This window comes from Nilaparvata lugens, chromosome 13 (genome assembly GCF_014356525.2).
Source record: "Nilaparvata lugens isolate BPH chromosome 13, ASM1435652v1, whole genome shotgun sequence".
Taxonomy (NCBI): Eukaryota; Metazoa; Arthropoda; class Insecta; order Hemiptera; family Delphacidae; genus Nilaparvata; species Nilaparvata lugens.
The window spans coordinates 30,744,306-30,763,342 of NC_052516.1; the positions used below are offsets into that span (position 1 = coordinate 30,744,306).

General features: G+C 33.3%; 1 protein-coding gene across 1 annotated transcript; it reads right to left on the reverse strand.

Annotated features, from left to right (window-relative positions):
* Nucleotides 1-2,879: 2,879 nt before the first annotated feature.
* LOC111049532 lies at nucleotides 2,880-18,217 on the reverse strand. The gene is made up of 4 exons (XM_039440304.1): nucleotides 18,199-18,217; nucleotides 5,606-5,741; nucleotides 4,821-4,886; nucleotides 2,880-3,168 (listed from the first exon to the last, which is right to left on the reverse strand). Exons 2-4 carry the CDS (start codon nucleotides 5,691-5,693, stop codon nucleotides 2,954-2,956), a joined length of 369 nt encoding a protein of 122 aa, XP_039296238.1. The 5' UTR covers nucleotides 5,694-5,741; nucleotides 18,199-18,217; the 3' UTR covers nucleotides 2,880-2,953.
* Between the last annotated feature and the right edge of the window lie 820 nt (nucleotides 18,218-19,037).

The following is a 19,037-nucleotide window of genomic DNA, read 5'->3' on the forward strand; positions in this document are numbered from 1 at the left end:
GCTATGAATCTATTTCATTATCAATTAAGTTATTTATCAATTCAAGTAGCCCCATTGAAATACTTCATGAGAAAATATATTCAGATGTTTAATTCACCATAACACTTTTCAAAGCCTTTCAACTACCATTCAAGGTAATTCTTGAGTGAGAATCTCTGAATATTTTAGATCGATAATTATCATTTGAATAATAGCTTTCATTCCAAATTAGTCTGCTTCAGAAATTCTCCCACAATTTGATATGATACTATATTGATGTTTTACAGTACTTTTGAGTTGGCTTATTACCTAATAGTTTCAAATTTTGTTTTCTCTGATAAAGTATTTTACTTTTCCACTATAGTTCCATGGAAAATTCAATACATGAAATTTCAATTTATTTAATGATACTGACAAATACACATTAATTTATACAATAAGAAAATTATCAAAATGATAATTTATACAATGATAATGTATGAGTGATAAAATAATACTTGAGCTAGACAAATGATAATTGAACTTCATTTTGAAAAATTCATTAAGCTAATATACAGGCATCAATTTACATATTATTGTAGCTACATTATAAATAAAATTCCAAACGATTTATAGATAAACAAATGATACGTAATTTAAGCAAAAGCATAGATTATTGGATTGAGCATAACATATTCTTCAAACTAGTTGTATAAAGTATAATATTGTATACAACAAGCATTGTTACTAAAAACATTGAGCAATGGTTTTTCTATTTTCACGTTCTTGTAAATGTTCCCACATCATCTTACAGGATTTTTTTTTATTGTATTGTTTTATGTATTCCCTTTGTGAAAGATTCACTTATGATGACCTCAAGACGTCACAGTGGTTAATTGGATACTACTTTGTAATATAGTATGTACTATTCTTAAGTTTTCAATTTTTTTTCTGAAACTTTTGTATATTGGTGTATTACTTTCTTTAGCTCTTTCAATTTAATTTTTATATCTCTTCTTACTTGACTAGAATTAAAGCAGAATAAGTTAACCACAACTCACTGCCAACACACAAGGACTCTTATGTTGGCAGTGCCCAATATTACATTGATAATTATTGTTGTGAAAGTTACAATAAATGTATATTTGTAGGTAATTGTATATTGCATACTTTAGTGATTGTATTGTACAAGTATTTGTATGCGATTTCTGGCAATAAATTCAATTCAAAACAGCTTACAATAAAAAAATACCTCAAAATTGAAATTTGAAACTTCAATAGAAATAGTTATTTGTGCAACTAGTGCGCAAAGTGACAGTTTGCTGCACCGAAAGAAACGTTTACGCCCGAGCCGTAGGCGAGGGCGGAATGGTTTCTTGAGTGCAGCAGAGGAACTTTGCGCACGTATTTCACATTAAGTTTTTCCTACAGTTACCATTGAATATGAAAAGTGGGTAATTATGGGTAAAATTGCCTGAAATCCATCAAATAACTTAGTAGTGTTTGAATGGCGAGGCGGCTGTGTGGTGTGTGCTGTGGTGGCACTGTGCTGTTGCTGTCCTCGTTATAATATATAATAGTAATAATTAGCGCGTTGTGCTTCGTTGCACCTCTGCTCACTATAGCAGCCACAGCAGTCACTGTTACCAACTTCATTTTGATTTTGCTGCACTGTTGCTCCATATAACCTACTAAGTATTTTGCGTTGCCATGTTGCAAATCTGGAGTGCAGAAAACTTTTTCCCGCACTAGAGCGGAAAAGTGATTCTTTGCGTTCTGTAATCAGTGCAGCAATGGCCACTTTTCAACGTAACTGTAGGAAAAAATGTTTTTAGGTTGAGGATTCAGGTTTTCAAGTTCACTAAGATGTTTAGAGCATTGTTTATTCCATATTGCTCAAAATGGTTCCAGTATCAAGTCACTCGATACTTGATAATGGCATTATATAGCCGAAACATGTCGTGACAAAATAATTTTAAAAAGGGTACTCAGATTTATATTCTAAAGAGAAAAGACAATTCTGGTTCCAGTTTTGAGCAATAGAATTACTGTCCATTGATTTTTAAATACATACCTAGTTGATTTTCTCATACAACCTGAAAGAAAGAAATTGTGAAAGAAGGAAAGAAACTTCTTGATTTGTCACAATACGATTCTCATATTTATTCAAAAAGTCTCAATAAATGTCAAGTGTGTGAATCACAATGAACGTGACTTTTATTAAAGCTGACTTCTATTAAAGCTGACTTCTATAAAAGCTCATTCACAATGAATGTGACTTTTATTAAAGCTGACTTCTATTAAAGCTGACTTCTATTAAAGCTGACTTCTATTAAAGCTCATTCACAATGAACGTGACTTTTATTATAGCTGACTTCTATTAAAGCTGACTTTTATTAAAGCTGACTTCTATTAAAGCTGACTTCTATTAAAGCTGACTTCTATTAAAGCTCATTCACAATGAACGTGACTTTTATTAAAGTTGACTTCCAATCGTTATTCTTTATTGATTCATACAATTAGTACATCATCAAAATGATAGGGAGAGGAAAAATAAGGAAATAAGTTAACCTTGTGCTATTCCTCTCCCAAATTTAGATATGGTTACACATAGCCCGGAATAATCTACACAATGATATTGATTTCTGGATTCAAAAAGTAGTTGTATTTTATTTATAGTGGAATGTATTTTAATATAACTACGTATTATATTCTATTCTAATATCTTACGAATAATCAAGAATGAATAGAAGTGAACCATCTAATAATGATTTTGTGCATGTGTGAATGCGATAAATAAATGAAATAGATGGTGAGGTATTCTCATCCTTTCTGCCATGAACTGAAGCAAGTCTAGTTCTGGGATACGAGGATGAATTCTTCCACCTCCAAAGGATTATTCGGAAAGAAGGATCGACACATTTTGGTTAATGAAATAATAATTTGTAAATTGAATAGATATTTCTCATCCTTTCTTCCATGAACTGAAGTAAGCCTAATAATTCTGAGGTATGAGGTTGAATTCTTCCACCTCCAAGGGATTATTCGGATTGTAAAAAGGATCGACACATCTTGGTTGATGATTGATGATTATGCAGATGCCGTCCTGTGGCGATACCTCGTTTGGACAATCCATCTCCGGACAAGGATACTCGCACCTATTCTGGTAGCACCATTGGTTGGTGTCACATTGGTCACTACCTCTGCATGCTGCCAAAAAAAGATGATTAATAACAGAATATCTCAAAGAATTTCCTGCAAGGGACTCAATCCATACTAAGAACCATGCAAATTTACTCTCTCTACCACATATTGTACACCTTATATTTGCGACACTATTTATGGTTTACTAGTAGTTCTGTGAACAGTAGACCTCGCGCTCAGTAAGTTACATTGTCCTTTTGTTATGTTTTCTCGAGAATAAATAAATAAATAATTTATTAATTTAAAATGCCTAGAAAAAATTCTAAATGAACATAGTGCCTTCTGTCCTATCGAACCGTGATGTGTCGTCCCGGAATGTGAGTGTGAGCGATGTTATCAGGTCTGGCTGCCGTCGATACGCCAATCCATCAACCCATCAGAGAACATTCTGTGTTGTCGTGTTGGCGAAAAGTCGGTGTGTTGAAATTAACAAAATAAACTACCATAATGCTGATTTCCAACAAACTTCACTCCCACTTCTCATGATTTTAGAAATATTTCTTTTCAATAATAGGCTATATCTGTTGCAATTTTGATCATCAGATTAAGAAAGAAAAATGTAAAAAAAAAATGTTTTCTATCAATAACTCCAAGCTCTAAACTAGAATCATGGCCTCAGCTTATGGAAAGACAAAGTTAGTAGACAACTGTCTACTAACGTTAATGGAAAGATACATTTTCAAGATGTTCCATGTTTTTGAACGGGTAGTATTATAGTCCACTAGACAGCTGATTTATGATGAATAATTAATTCTATAGTCTGATTTTTACGGTAATATTGGCGTATGAAGGAGGCTCCTTTCTTCTTTTATATTATCCTTGAAATGTAAAATTTTCAAAAACCTCGTATAATAATATACGTCGACGCGCATTTTGAAAAGGAACATACCTGTAAAATTTCATGAAAATCTATTACCACGTTTCGCCGTAAATGCGCAACATATAAACATTTAAACATAAAGAGAAATGCCAAACTGTTGACTTGAATCTTAGACCTCACTTCGCTCGGTCAATTATAGTGGCCCATATGCACCATCTCGTTTCGAACGGAGGTAGATGAATGAAGCACATTTATATATATTTATGAAACATAAACTGATTTTATTGCACACTATAGCAGGTAACCCGTGCTCCGCAAGGCGCAATTAAAAACTTGAAAAACTTAAAACTTGACCTATTGAAATGTAGGAGAATTAAAAAAGGCCTATAAGGTGAATTAAGAATCTATGTGCAAAATTTTAAGTTATTCAGTCCAGTTGTTCAGACGTGATGATGCGTCGTCATTCGTGAATTTCCTACCCCGTACGTGTATAAGCCGATTCTCCTTCATCATAATTATTATAGATAGATTATTTCTACAACCATAGTGCTTTTGAGAGTGAGATTTCGAGTGTGAATCATCTTCAATTGTAATTCATTGTAATAAAAGTGACTTCAGTTTGATAATCCTGCATAAATTCAAACTAGGTTGGCATGAGCATCATTCACATGTTAACATAATTTGTTCAAGTTGAAACACACAATTCCAAGTCAACAGGAATAATATTCATCATTCAATAATAGTTAATATGTGTTTGAAAGTTCTACTATAATTTTTACTCTGATTCTGTTTCATTATTAGTATTCCCAAATGATAAGAAAAAGTAATTGACTGTTACCTTGTCTCTTCTGTCTGTGATCCTCCTTTGCCAAACTTTTAAAAATTGCCAGTGTATAGTGTGAATCTAGAAAACGAGTAAAATATTAGAATGTGTTCAGTTCTCAAATGATAGAAATTATCGATTGCTATTAGAAAAAAATGACACTCGATTGAGAAATAAATCAGATCAGTGATACTTGCTAGGACCATTGATAATCCATGGAGTACAAAAGTAAACTAATGTTCGAGCACATCAATGCTGGAAATGAATTTGAAAACTGATAAAAAACTTCTAGAAAGTGATATTTGGAGGTACGGTATACTGTATGGATATTTGTAAGCAATAAGTTAGAGTGCCTCTTGAGAATCAAATCTGGGGCACATGCAACAGTTGCAGTTAGTCCAATAGAGCAGCGATCCATCTACACCCACAATAATTTTAAAATTAAATTGAAAAAAAAAATGTTTTTGTAAAATTGTTTAATCTAGTGATTGAACAATATTCAGTGCTAATTTAGGAGAGATATAGTTTCGGTTTCAGCCTTTTGTCCTAATTCCATCATTGTATATGATTTATACATATGTTTCTGGACAAATGAATCAAATTTAATGAACATTGTATGGAAATCTCTAGATCGATATGCTTAAATAATTGATACGGTACAACTAAGATGAAAAAAAAATAGTTAGTTACTTGTAGGATACTAATAAATAGGTATCATAATAAATTAGTAATGAATAGTAGATAAGATGTAGTATTCATAGACGACTGCACAATTATTACAAACGTCTCAAACTAATTACCAAAAATTTGAGGTTTCTCAATTGTTGTCTCTCCAGAGCTCACTGAAGACGGCGAAGCGTGTAATTCGGCTAGATGGATTATCAACATGATAAACAGGAATAGTCGTCGTTGGTATTGTTTATGAGCTGATTCAATCTGTAAAGAGACATTGAGCTTAATGATTTTCCATATTTCACACTCATTCAGAGTAGTTAATGTTGGAGATCAATTAACGAAAACATTGATATTGTTTACATAATATAGTGGAATTTCATTGGTACGATATTGATTATATTAATAAAAACTTTTTGATGATGATTGACCTAATAATTGATAACTATCACTCTCATTAAATTAATTGGATACTATATGAATGAAGCTTATACATGAAATCTTCTTTTTCGGTTCAAGAAATTGGTTGCCACTATAATTTATTAGTAGTAAACTTCCCAGGGAGCACCTTGATCAAATACTAATAATAATCAATACAAAACTGCAATATAATTATCATGAATATTGTAAAATTTTAACTCTTCAAACTCTATAAAATCTTGGTTGGCTTCTAATATTTCCGAAATTCAACTTTTTAAATTCTAAGAAATCTTGAATTGATTCAAAATTGGAAATCTCAAATTTGAGTACCGTATACCATTGTAGCTGACGGAAACGAAATAATAATCTTTAAAGCATGCAAATTCAGAATGGAGGTGTGAGCTTAGTCTTCACCGTTATCACTTTTAAAGTTTTTGATTCATAAAACTTCAGGAAAAATCCAATCAAGCTGAATTCTCTTTTGAAGTTCACAGTTCATAAATTTTTTGAAAAAATGGAAGAATTGGATTTCGATTGATGAAGTCTTTGAAGGAGAACGAATGAATAGGTAATAATATTTCTGTGGTTTGATTGAACTAGAAATTACAATGTAGCATATTCTCAAATATGATCACAAATTGATCTGATTTTTTTGAATTACGAATAATGTACATTGAAAATACAACAATTGTATTTTCCACTTGGCTTCAAATTTACAGTGAAACCGTGATGGAATTATTCTTGCGACATCAATAGAATCTTGTCTTGTAAAATGATTGATCTGATATAGATATTGCTGCTTAACTTTTTTCGGACTATGTATAACCTTATCTAAATTTGGGAGATGAATAGCAGAAGGTTATCTTATTTTTTCTCTCCGTATCATTTTTATGATGTACTTATTGTATGAATCAATAAAGAATAAATATGAACTTGAAGGATATGAGTAAATCAAATCCAAATTTGATATTACTTGTTTTGTTGAATGATACGCTGGTAATTATTTGAATTTTATGGGAAGATGGAAGACTTATTATAAAGTTCAGTTTTCTGAAATATTTATATATAGTTGGTTTACATGGAAGAATAATTGAAAATGGAGTCTTTGGAATGACATTGGGCCAACAGTCAATGAGAGAGTAATGTGGGTCTTGCCTTTGTGCCGAGCACTATTTTTAATACAGGCCTTTTCCCAAGTTATAATAGTACATTTAATATGCAATAGACTAGAGCCATTATTGTAAGTGAGTTAGCGAAATAAATTATTTTCTCTCTCTATTATGAACGACCATGACTTCGAGTTTCTCATGATATATATTTAAAAATTGTGGCTCCGAGTCGTCGTGGAATGTAGATTATGGAATTATCTCTAAAACTTAGCCTTCCTGTCGCGACATAGAGTGCGATAAGTTGGAAAACAGCAAGCAATGAAATTATAACAAACTACCGATTTTGCAGTTACTATTTGGTCCTAAGGCTCTAGAAGCCACGCAACGATTAGTCAAATTGATTCCCTTCGCCCAATAGGAGACCTGTTTCTAAATACAGTAGTGGGGGGGGGGGGAATTCCCCAGCCGCGAGACCAGAATTACGTTTTGGAGGACACTTTGCTAGGAGCACTACGAGAGTAAAGATGTAGTCATTATGTTTCGCCCTTTTTGGGCAAGTTTATAAGTTTATATCATTAGTTAATGTAGGAGCTAGTTTTATTTTTATTAAAGTTTAAATTTTCTAGTAGTGCCATGTCCTGAAAGGTTTAATTGTGTTTCTTCATCATGTACGAATAATTGTTTCTTCAAATAACCGCTAAGGTACGTAAAATAAGGTTAAAATATAATTTAGGGAATTTAATTGATTGAAACTTCCATAAGAGTATTGTATTAACTAAAGCCTGTTATTTTTCAAGTTAATAATATTGATTGAGAATAATCCTTTTGATTTTATTAGTGATGGAAGATAATTATAATTTTTTTTCTAAAGAAGTATAGAAAGTTTTCAGTTACGTTACATTTGAGTTATTGTTTCTGGAAATATATTATCGTAGAGTATTGCTGAAAGTCAGGAAGATAGCCTTTAAATTGGAATGAAATTTTTAAGATTATGTTCATATTGAGTTTAAGACTCAATTTTATATTTTTCTGACTGTGTTTTCTCATGGCGTTAAGGCTTTTAACTGAACGCTAATTTATTAAATTATAACAGAACTTTTGAATTATTTGTGAAGAAAGATCCATAAATTCTGATACAAAGAATCAGTAGTTTAAAGATAAAAATCTATATAAAATGAGGATTCAAATAGAATGAGAGAATTTAATTGATTGTAATCAATAGATAACTCCTGTTTTAGCTTTTGATGAATTGTAGGAAGAGTTAGAAATTAATGCTGTAATACATTTATTTACAGCGGTTAATGTGTGTCCCCAAACCAACTTCATGTACCACCCCTTTGGTTCCGCAACTTTATGTAACACCGCTTCAAGACACCCGTTCAGACGACAGGTCTAGGGACGTAGGAGGACGTCGCCGTCAAGCCAAATTCAACCGGTAAAAGTTCACCGCCAGAAACAAGGTACTGTAACCCCGACGATAAAGCAACGTACAGACCAACGAAAGTGCAGTGTAGTGAAACAAAGGTTCATTCGAGAATGTCAATCAAAAGTGGGGATTCAAAATTATTATGAAATGGGTTACTATCGACGAAATTTGGGTTCAACGGGCTTTTCTTTCTTGAGTAATTTCATGTTAAAATTAATTTGTTATTTTATGACTGATATTGTTTGGTTTTGTGACGTATTGCTATCTAAACGGGGATAGTAATGCGCCCCCGAATCAGATGAAGAATGTCAACAAAGTAACATGAAATTGTTGTTTCTGTTGTTCGATTTTAGTTGCCAATATTTATTGAAGTTGTTTGTATTTTTTTTAATTATTTCAAAGTGTAGTGTTAGTTTATAGTAGAAACCTAGTAAATCAGGCATGGCAAGATTAATTGAAGTTTTCTTGACTCTAGCCCGTTCACCTGCATGAATTAGGTATAGACTCAGGTATTTTCTAGATGTGTCGGCCTATTTCTAAATTCTAAATTTTATTCAAAATTATCTTCTTTATCATCTTTTAAAAAGGTCAGGCACACCTTGTAATACAAGAAAATGTAATTTAAATGGATAAAAATCTCATAAAAAAGGAAATTTAAACCCTCATGAATGGGTGTTGAAGTCTCTGCTCTATTGTGAGGTTCAAAAGTACGATAGTAGATTTCATAGGAGAGCATCCATGACATGTTTCATGATCCACCGGCTTCTAATATGTAGGCTATAGATGTTGGAATATAATAATTCATTTAAAACTATATTTTGTATTATTTCTATTGTAATGTCAAAATTATTTATGTGTTTGAACAACTATGGTGGCAGCACTTTCATGGTGATTAAAAACGCAGTCGGTATGTAAAATCGTTTTCTTTGTGAGTTTCCCTTGTCAACTCTTTATTCTTTAAAAGTAAAACTAAAACTTTATCAGGTTATGGGCCCAGATCATGGCCAAAAACGTAAAAACAAGTAAAAAGTTTAATCTTAAAACAAGTAAAACATGAAAAGTGATTATTGGTTTTTCTCTTAAAATAATAGTAAAAGGTAACCTCAAAATGGCGACGATGGACGGGGAAAACTATGTGCATAAGCTGAAGGATGCAGATTCATTCACTATGTGGGAATTTGAAATTAAAATATTACTTAAAGCTAGAGATCTGATGGATGTGGTAGATGGAACTGAAACTTCAGAACAACAGGGTGAAAGTGCTGATAAGATTAAGATTTTCAAGAACAAAGACGCAAAAGCTCAACATTACATCTTGATGACGCTGGACAATGATGTAAAAATACATATTATATCGTGTAATAGTGCCAAGGAAATGTATGACACATTGAACAATTTATTTAAACGTGACACAACTCAACAAAAATGTGCTCTTCTTCAAGACTTTTATACATGCAAGTTCTCTACAGATAAAGACATGATGGGTAACCTAACAAACATTCAAAACATCGCATACAAATTGAACAGACTTGACCAGAAAATTGATGAAACAATGGTGATTACTAAAATACTGAGTGTACTCCCAGAACAGTATAAACATTTTTCAAGTGCGTGGGATTCTACAGTAAACACGGAAAAGACTTTGGATAATCTAAAGGCTAGACTTCTCCAAGAAGAAATTAAATGTTGAGGTGAGAGCAAATCTCTGGCGTTTAAAACAGTAAGACAAGAACGAGGTAAGATCAAGGCTTCTACTTCCAATAGTAAGACAACAAAATGCTACTCCTGTAATGAATATGGACACATTCGTAATAACTGCCCAAATAACAGGTCTAAACAAAAATTTTGTACTTATTGCAAAAAGTCAAATCATTATGAAAAGGATTGTTTTTTGAAAAACAATAGGTCTAGTGATAACAAGTCATGTAAAATCTGTAAAAAAAACTAATCACAATGAAAAAGACTCTTACTTTCGTAATAAGGCTCAAAGTAAAACATCTTTTCTAACTCAAGTAAACAGTTCAATAAGTCATAGCCTAAAAGCAACTGAGGGTCAGGATGTCTCCAATAAAGTATTTATCATAGATAGTGGTTATACACCAAACCACATGACTAATGATGTCAGTATTTTAGATAATGTAAAAACATGTAAACAAACGATATCTGTTGCCAAGAAAGATCAAAGTATGGTAGCATTAGCTTCAGGAGTTGTAAACTCAGAACAGTGTATAGGTACTTAAAAATGTTACATATGTCCCAGATCTCACTAATAATTTAATGTCAGTAAATGCAATTACCGAAAATGGTGGAAAAGTTTTGTTTACTAAAAGTAAAGTCCAAATCATGAAAAACGAAATTGTTATTTTGGAAGGGAATAAAAATAAGCAAGGTTTATGAAGTTCAATTAATTAAAAGAAGACATTAAAAATAATGTAACTATTGCAGAATATGCCAGTAAAATAGGTAATCATGACAAGGCTATAGTGAATCATATTTCTAAGAAGATTGACAAAGATTCTGAATCCAGTTTCTCAAATCATTCAGAAGCAATGAATTGGCATAGGAAATTAGGTCATATTAGTTTCAAGAATCTTGAAAAATTATCTAAAATTTCAGTAGGAATTCCATCAAATGTATTGAATATTTGTGAAGAGGAATTTTGTAATATTTGTCCAAAAGCCAAACAAGTAAGAAAACCTTTCAATTCCATAAGAAATAGAGCATCAATTTTTTTGCAAGTAATTCATTCAGATTTATGTGGTCCTATTGATCCACAAACTCATGATGGTAAAAATATTTTTTGACATGTGTTGATGATTTCAGTCATTTTTGTAAAGTCTATTTGTTAAGATCTAAGAATGAAACTGCTACTTATTTGAAAGAATATGTATATGAAGCTGAAGCTCATTTCAATCTCAAAGTTGCTAAAATCAGGTGTGATAATGGTGGGGAATATGTATCTAATTGCTTGAAAAATTGGTGTGAATTACGGGGAATTGTGCTAGATTATACTATACCCTATTCACCCCAACTAAATGGAACTGCTGAACGAATGAACAGAACATTAATGGAAAAAGCAAGAGCATTTATTTTTGATTCAAATTCACCCAAAAGTATGTGGGGAGAGGCTGTATTAACATCTGCCTATCTTATAAATCGTAGTCCAACTGTTAGTATTGATACAACACCTGCTGAAAAATGGTATGGTAGAAAACCGGATTTGAGTAAATTAAACATATTTGGTTCTAAAGTACATTCAAAAGTATTAGGTCCACTTAAAAAACTTGACAGCCGTAGCAAAGAGGCTATTTTTGTAGGATATGCCCCAAATGGTTATAGATTATGGGATCCAGTAAAAAGAAAGATTTTTATCTCGAGAGATGTTTTGTTTAATGAAAAAGAAGAAATGTTCTATTCAAATGAAACTGTAAAAGACCAAAATGAAATGCTTGTAAAATGTAGACAAAATAGAAATGATTTAGAAAATCAGAGAGAACAAGAAAATGTACAAGAAGCAGAGATGATGAATGAAAGAGAACAAGAAGCAGAGATGATGAATGGAAGAGAACAAGAAGTAGAGATGATAAATGAAAGAGAACAAGAAGCAGAGATCAGGAATGAGATGAATGAAAGAGAACAAGAAGCAGAGATGGTGAATGAGGATCAATTAGAAGAAGTGAATCAATATTATAGTTTGAGACCAAGAAATAATATAAGACTACCTGCTAGATACAATGATGGACAAGTAATGTTAACATTTATGGAATGCATGGAGAGTGAGGACAGAGAAAAATGGAAGGAAGCAATAAATAAAGAGAAAGTATCTTTGGAAAAGAATAATACTTGGAGTATTGTTGATGAAAAAGAAACTACAGGAAAGGAAATTTTAACAGGGTATTCAAAGTAAAAGATAATGGGATATACAAGGCTAGGTTAGTTGTTAGAGGATGTCAACAGAAATAAGGTTCAATCGATTTTAAAGATACTTTTAGTCCTGTTGTAGACAATGCATCATTAAGAATTTTGTTCTCAATTTGATGTAAAAACTGCTTTTTTGTATGGGGAATTAGATGATTTTATGAGGATTCCAGGAGGATTTGTTGATGAAGAAGGAAAGGTATGTAGATTGAAGAAAGCCCTTTATGGATTAAAACAAGCCCCTTCTCAATGGAATAAAAAAACTAACATCTTTCCTAAAGCAAGAAGGTTTACATCAACTAAAATCTGATCAATGCATTTTCAAAGACAGTTCAAATGAACTTTATTTAGCCATACATGTAGATGATGGAATTTTGATGAGCGAGGATGAAACTAAAATGATTAATCTATTGGAAAAATTGATGAAAAAATTTTGAAATGACAGTAAATGAGAATCCAGCTAGTTATTTAGGTTTAGAAATAAGACAAAACAAAGAAGGCATTTTTGTAACACAGACAAGCTATTCTAAGAAAGTTCTTGAAAATTTTAGTATGACTGGCAGTAAATATCAAAATACACCCATAGTAAAAAATGACCAAATTGAAAAGCTTAGAATAGATTTTCCCTATAGAGAGGCGGTAGGTAGTTTGCTATACTTAACTAACAAAACAAGACCTGACATGTCTTTTGCAGTCAACTATGAAAGCCGGTCAATTTTAACCCTAGTAAAAAGTAAATTCGTATGGCTTTTGTTGGTGGGGAGTCCCTTGCGGGAAGGTCCCACCGCCTGAATATATAATTTAAGCCGTCAATGGGCCTTACGACTGTCATACTTCAGCCGGGACCGACAGTTTAACGTGCCCATCCGATAACACGGGAGTGATCTGGTTAAAAAACTTTTGGTAATGAGAGGGTTTGAACCCGGGATCTCTATGCTGCTACGCAAGCACTCTATCCACTAGACCACGGATCACTCCCTGATAACCCTAGTGCTAAAGATGTACAAAATGTTAAGAGAACCCTAAGATATCTAAATGGATCAAAATATGTTGGTTTATTTTTTCCCAGTTGTAAGTCAAATGTATTGAAAGTTGAAGCATATTTGTGATTCAGATTATGCTGGTGATCTAAATGATAGAAAAAGCACAAGTGGGTATGTTATATTGTGGGGAGGAGCAACAATTATTTGGAGCTCTAGAAAGCAACCAACTATTGCCTTATCCACAGCAGAAGCTGAGTATATTTCTGCCGCAGAGTGTTGTAAAGAATTAAAATATTTGAAGACTATTCTTTCAGAATTGACTAACAAAACTATAAATACAGTACTTAATGTGGACAATCAAAGTACTATCAAGCTAATTAAATCAGGTCAAATGAACAGGAAAAGTAAACACATTGATGTCAGGTACCATTTTGTAAGCGAACAATTTCATAATGGCATGTTTGAAATAAAATATTGTTGTTCAGAAAAACAGCTAGCTGACATATTTACTAAACCATTATTGAGTAACAAATTTTCGAAGTTTAAAGATATGTTGGTGACTATGTAAAACAAGTAATACAAGTGATGACTTTCTAACAAGTAATTCTGATTAAAATCTTTATTATCATTTAAGAAATAACAATTTAGATGTAAACTGATTATTTGTTAAAACATTTTGACATTAAGGAGGAGTGTTGGAATATAATAATTCATGTAAAACTATATTTTGTATTATTTCTATTGTCATGTCAAAATTATTTATGTGTTTGAACAACTATGGTGGCAGCACTGTCATGGTGATTAAAAACGTGGTCTGTATGTAAAATCGTTTTCTTTGTGAGTTTCCCTCGTCAACTCTTTATTCTTTAGAAGTAAAACTAAAACTTTATCAATAGATAGGCGTCATTCAAGTCATTCCGGTACCGGTATCTCTGATCTAACTTCAATTGTTGATTCCTGTTGATAATGCTTGAATCTGTATGAAAAATATTCCATTCACCAAGAAAATTTATTTTCAATTCATTCAAGAAGTTATCTTCCTATACCAGTATTAGTAGCCTAGTATGCTTATGCTAATTGATCTGTAAATCGCCTCTTCCGACCAGAGAGAACAATACAATCCTTGAAACACCATTCTACAGCAAGGGGTCAATATTATGTATTACATTCAATGTATTAATATATCATGTATTGTCCAGAAAAAATAAAAATCCAAGCACCCTTTTATAAGAGTTTTGTAAATAGAATTTTTCTTAAAAAAGGGTTCTTGGATTTTTAATTCTTTCTATTCAAGAGTAGCCCTAGCAAAAAAAGATAATCATGTATTGTCCATTTGACGTCCAGCTTGATTGATAATGATTATTTCCAAGTTTGGCAGCAGAAATTAAGTCGAATGTAAGAAATCGATAAAATAAAAAAATTCAGAATTCTATCAAAGTTATCATGGATGTGAGTAATATATCCTGGTGCAATTTTAGAAACAATGTAATATTATTCAATGATTCTGCTTCAATGAATGAATACATATTAAGATATTATGAGAATTATTGTATAGATGATAGTTTCTTGATCCATTCCGAGTTGCGATTTATTAACACACTTTTTTGTATTTCACATGACATGCAGTCAAATATTTCAGTAAATACATAGAAAAAAGTGAACTATTGCATCTCAGTCTAATAGTTCTTCGAAATTTGGAACAGGAATAATGTATAGAATTTAACCAATCAAACTCTCTTGAGTATTAAACATTTGAGAAAAGGAACCTTCTTCATTAGCATTGTCTTCACTTGAGCTAAACCTGTGTACACTTTAGTGTTCACACTTTAAAGTTCATTTGTTCCTGAAAAAAAACTTACTCAAAACCCAAAAAATATCAGACAGATCTGTGTGTATACCAAATTTTAACAATTTGTGTCTAGATAATGAAAAGGTTGAAACATTTAGAGAAACGCCAATTTTGAACGACGGCGAAATATTGAATTCCTTACAATATAAGATATTTAGACCTAGCTGAAGCTTTATACCTAATTTGAACGTTTCATATCGATTTTGTCTTGCAGAATGTCAGAAAGATAGCAAATGATGTGAAGAAGAGTGATTTTGGGGCCATTCTTTTATGTGAAGATCCGTGCACTGGAACGGGAACCAAGCTACCCGACAGCTAAATTCCCTGTCAGCTGAATTCCTTCTAAAACCACTTTCGAGGGGATTGATTGTCAGCGTCAACTGAGCTCCTGAGAGAGAAGCTTGGCTGACGGGGTGTTTGGTTGACGCCAGCGTGTAAGGAGCTTGGTTGTCGCCACCGAACCCCACAACCAAGCTCCTTGTACGCTCATGTTCAAGTGCCGGAGTTTTCGCGAGTAAACTGACATATATTTTATGCACTTACTCAATGAATTTCCTAAAATCACGTCTAGTTTTCCCGGTCATTCATTGCTTTTTGATGAGTTATATCACATTTTGCAAGAATCAATAGTTTCGGAAAGAAAAATAGTTTATTTCATTCAATTTTTGCAGTGATAGAAGTGACAACATTAACAAGCTTTTTATTTAATAATCGAATTCATAGAATGTGTGAAACAGTGTGTCTGTGATAGTACTACTCCCCTCCCGCTACAAGTTGGTTTCTATGCCCAATAGGGGATCGGCTGCCGAGGAGCTTGGTTGTCGTTAGCGTGCGAGGAGCTTGATTGTCGGGTACGATCACGACAACCAAACTCCTCATATCCAGCAGGGGATCAACTGTCGGGGAGCTTGGTTGTCGTTAGCGTGCGAGGAGCTTGATTGTCGGGTACGATCACGACAACCAAACTCCTCATATCCAGCAGGGGATCAACTGTCGGGGAGCTTGGTTGTCGTTAGCGTGCGAGGAGCTTGATTGTCGGGTACGATCACGACAACCAAACTCCTCATATCCAGCAGGGGATCAACTGTCGGGGAGCTTGGTTGTCGTTAGCGTGCGAGGAGCTTGATTGTCGGGTACGATCACGACAACCAAACTCCTCATATCCAGCAGGGGATCAACTGTCGGGGAGCTTGGTTGTCGTGAAAATGTGAGGAGTTTGGTTTTTGCCAACAGCCAAGCTCCTTCGTTCCAGTAGGGGATTAGCTGTCGGGGAGACTAGTTGACGGCAATGGTATATTTTGCCAGGGGATCAGCTGAAGCCTGTGATCGAAAAATTGCGAGGAGCTTAGTTGTCGGGGAGAGAGGTTGGCGGAGACCCACTGGAACACATCGTGGAAGCCCTCTTGGTCGTTGTGTGATAGCTATTTGAGTCTCCACATATTTTGTGAAGACTTGTTAAGTGTTTGAAATCCCCAAATGGGAGAATCAATCGGTACAATGTTTCGAAATAAATAGATTGTGTGAAAAACTATCAGAAGTATTTATTGAAATTGTTATTAGCTTCAATTTATTTTCTGTCATAGCCATTCAATCTCAGCTGTTCTCCATGCATGAAATGAAGCCGGTAAACAGCTGTTTGCAGAACAAATAAACATATGATTCTCCATATGTTTCCTATTTACAGTCGAGTATGTTTCCTTGTTCCGAAATAGGAACAGCAAAACTGCTACAAAAAATCACCTTCAGTGCTCCAGGTGGAAGTTTTGTCAACTTCCACAAAATTCCTGATTCGGAATTTGTTAACTAGGTTTTTTTTTAGAATGCATGTAGTAACTTCAGCACAAGCAGGTAATGCTTTATATTACTCAATTCTTCTTCTTTAGAATATTATGACAAAATATAGTGTGATACTATCCAAGTAATATACACTATATACATAGTGAAGATACTAACATACACTATAAACTTGTGCTAGAGCTACTACATGAATCCTATAAACATAACCTAGTTTACAAAATCCAAATCAGGAATATTATGGAAGTTGACAAAACTTCCACTTGGAGCACTGAAGGTGGTTCCTATCTCGGAACTAGGAAACTTACTCAACTGTTAAGAAAACATATGGTTTTATATGAGGCTAACGCCTTGACTAGAAACATCATTCTCGCCTGCAAAAGGCCCCTTCCCGTCCATGTGACATAAGATACTATTGTTGAAGTCAAAACTAGAAATGCTCGTCTTAACATATAGCTAAGACTGACCCGTATGTGTTTTATTAGTAGTATTTGTAAGTATTAAGGCTACCTACTCATGAAATATTGATTTTGAAGCATTTGCTCCTGTTGGAAAAAAATGGTCCTTGATGTGTGAGGGTGGTCATTAATGACAGGACAAGTGTGTTGAACATGTGTGTACACGAATGTCGTCATACATTGTTGTGTTATCACAGTGAAAGGCTTCGAACAACATTTGTTGAGGTTAGGTTTTTGTATCTTTGATTCTTTGTTTTGATCTTTTCTTCACTGCTCTATATTTGAGGTAGAATTAGTTTGTAACTATCATTATTTTCAGTGGTGTATTAATTGTTGTTTATTTTGAAGCTGCTGTCAAACAGCTGTTTTTTCAAAGCCTCTCGCTGATAACATATCATGCATGACGAGCATGTGTGCACACATATGTTCTACACACTTGTCCTGTCGTGAGTGACCATCCTAAAAAGTATGGCCGTGAGTTATAGCATGTACCTCAACCCCACCTCAAACGGTTAAAGAGTGACTGGCATGGTAGGTCTCTCTCCCTCTTACTCTGCCAGTTGAGTTTACTCTATTCATACGGCCAGTGTTAAGAATGTTCGAAGTGAGAGTACTGGCTGCCGAGAGAAAACTGACCAAACTCTTCCCCCACCCTAAAAAATGGAGAGTAGAGTCTCAATTGATTGAAGTCGAAGGTTCATGTTATAAATCATGGCCTATAATATTATTGAACGAGCGTTATCGAGTTCTCACTTTTTACTTACTGAAGGCAGAGATGAAGTAGCTTAGATACCTCAGATACTTTAATATTAGTTTGCTTAGGTACTCTTTGCTGGAGGCCAAAGTCGTTGTCCGTCTGTTTGTATGTTCTAAAATAGCTTGAGAAAGAATTGATGAATCAGCTTCAAATTTTGAATTGAACACGTATTCTTCGAACTTTTTTTATAGGTCATTTCGTTGGAAATCAAAATAGACTCACTCCTTCGTCCTTTTTCAGAATATAGGAATAACATTGAAAGTACAAAATAATTTTTTTTGTGATTTATCATTTAGTCAGCTGAAATCACTACATGCAATCACAACAGTTTTTCCATTCAGTCATACATAACATCAGCTCAGGCTATTTGGAAGCTATCACAGAAACAGACCTTTATGCACTGACACACGATTTCAGCTTGTTAATATACAACATAATATTTGAAACTTTTACATCAACAAACTAATACGGGTTAAGATATAAATGTTTGGTCTTCGCTATTTATTTTCTCTATGAACTCTCTGTATCGAAATCATGCCTCATGAATCTGGATTCATATGAGAGATAAAAATGTTGAAGCGATAGAGTAGTAATTTTTCATTTTGAAAATAAGAACCTCAATGAAACCTCCTGTCAAATCATACATGTGAAATAAATATTCAGCTGATTCATAATTTCTACCAACTCTATTATATCGATATCTACTATACTATTATATCAATTTCTTTATATATTTTTATATTTGGTTATTTATATGGTTATTTATGTCCAACGGATCTCGAACACGGCTGTAACGATTTTCAAGAACATTGGAGCAGTAGGTTTATGATATAAAAATTCGATTGC

Bases quoted from the DNA above. Each gene is read 5' to 3' on its own strand.
- LOC111049532 (XM_039440304.1), bottom strand. From the start codon at position 5,693: ATGTTGATAATCCATCTAGCCGAATTACACGCTTCGCCGTCTTCAGTG. The intron at 4,887-5,605 runs GTAATTAGTTTG...CTCGTTTTCTAG, and splicing joins TGAGAAACCTCAAATTTTTG to ATTCACACTATACACTGGCA. The intron at 3,169-4,820 runs GTAACAGTCAAT...TTTTTTTGGCAG, and splicing joins TCACAGACAGAAGAGACAAG to CATGCAGAGGTAGTGACCAA.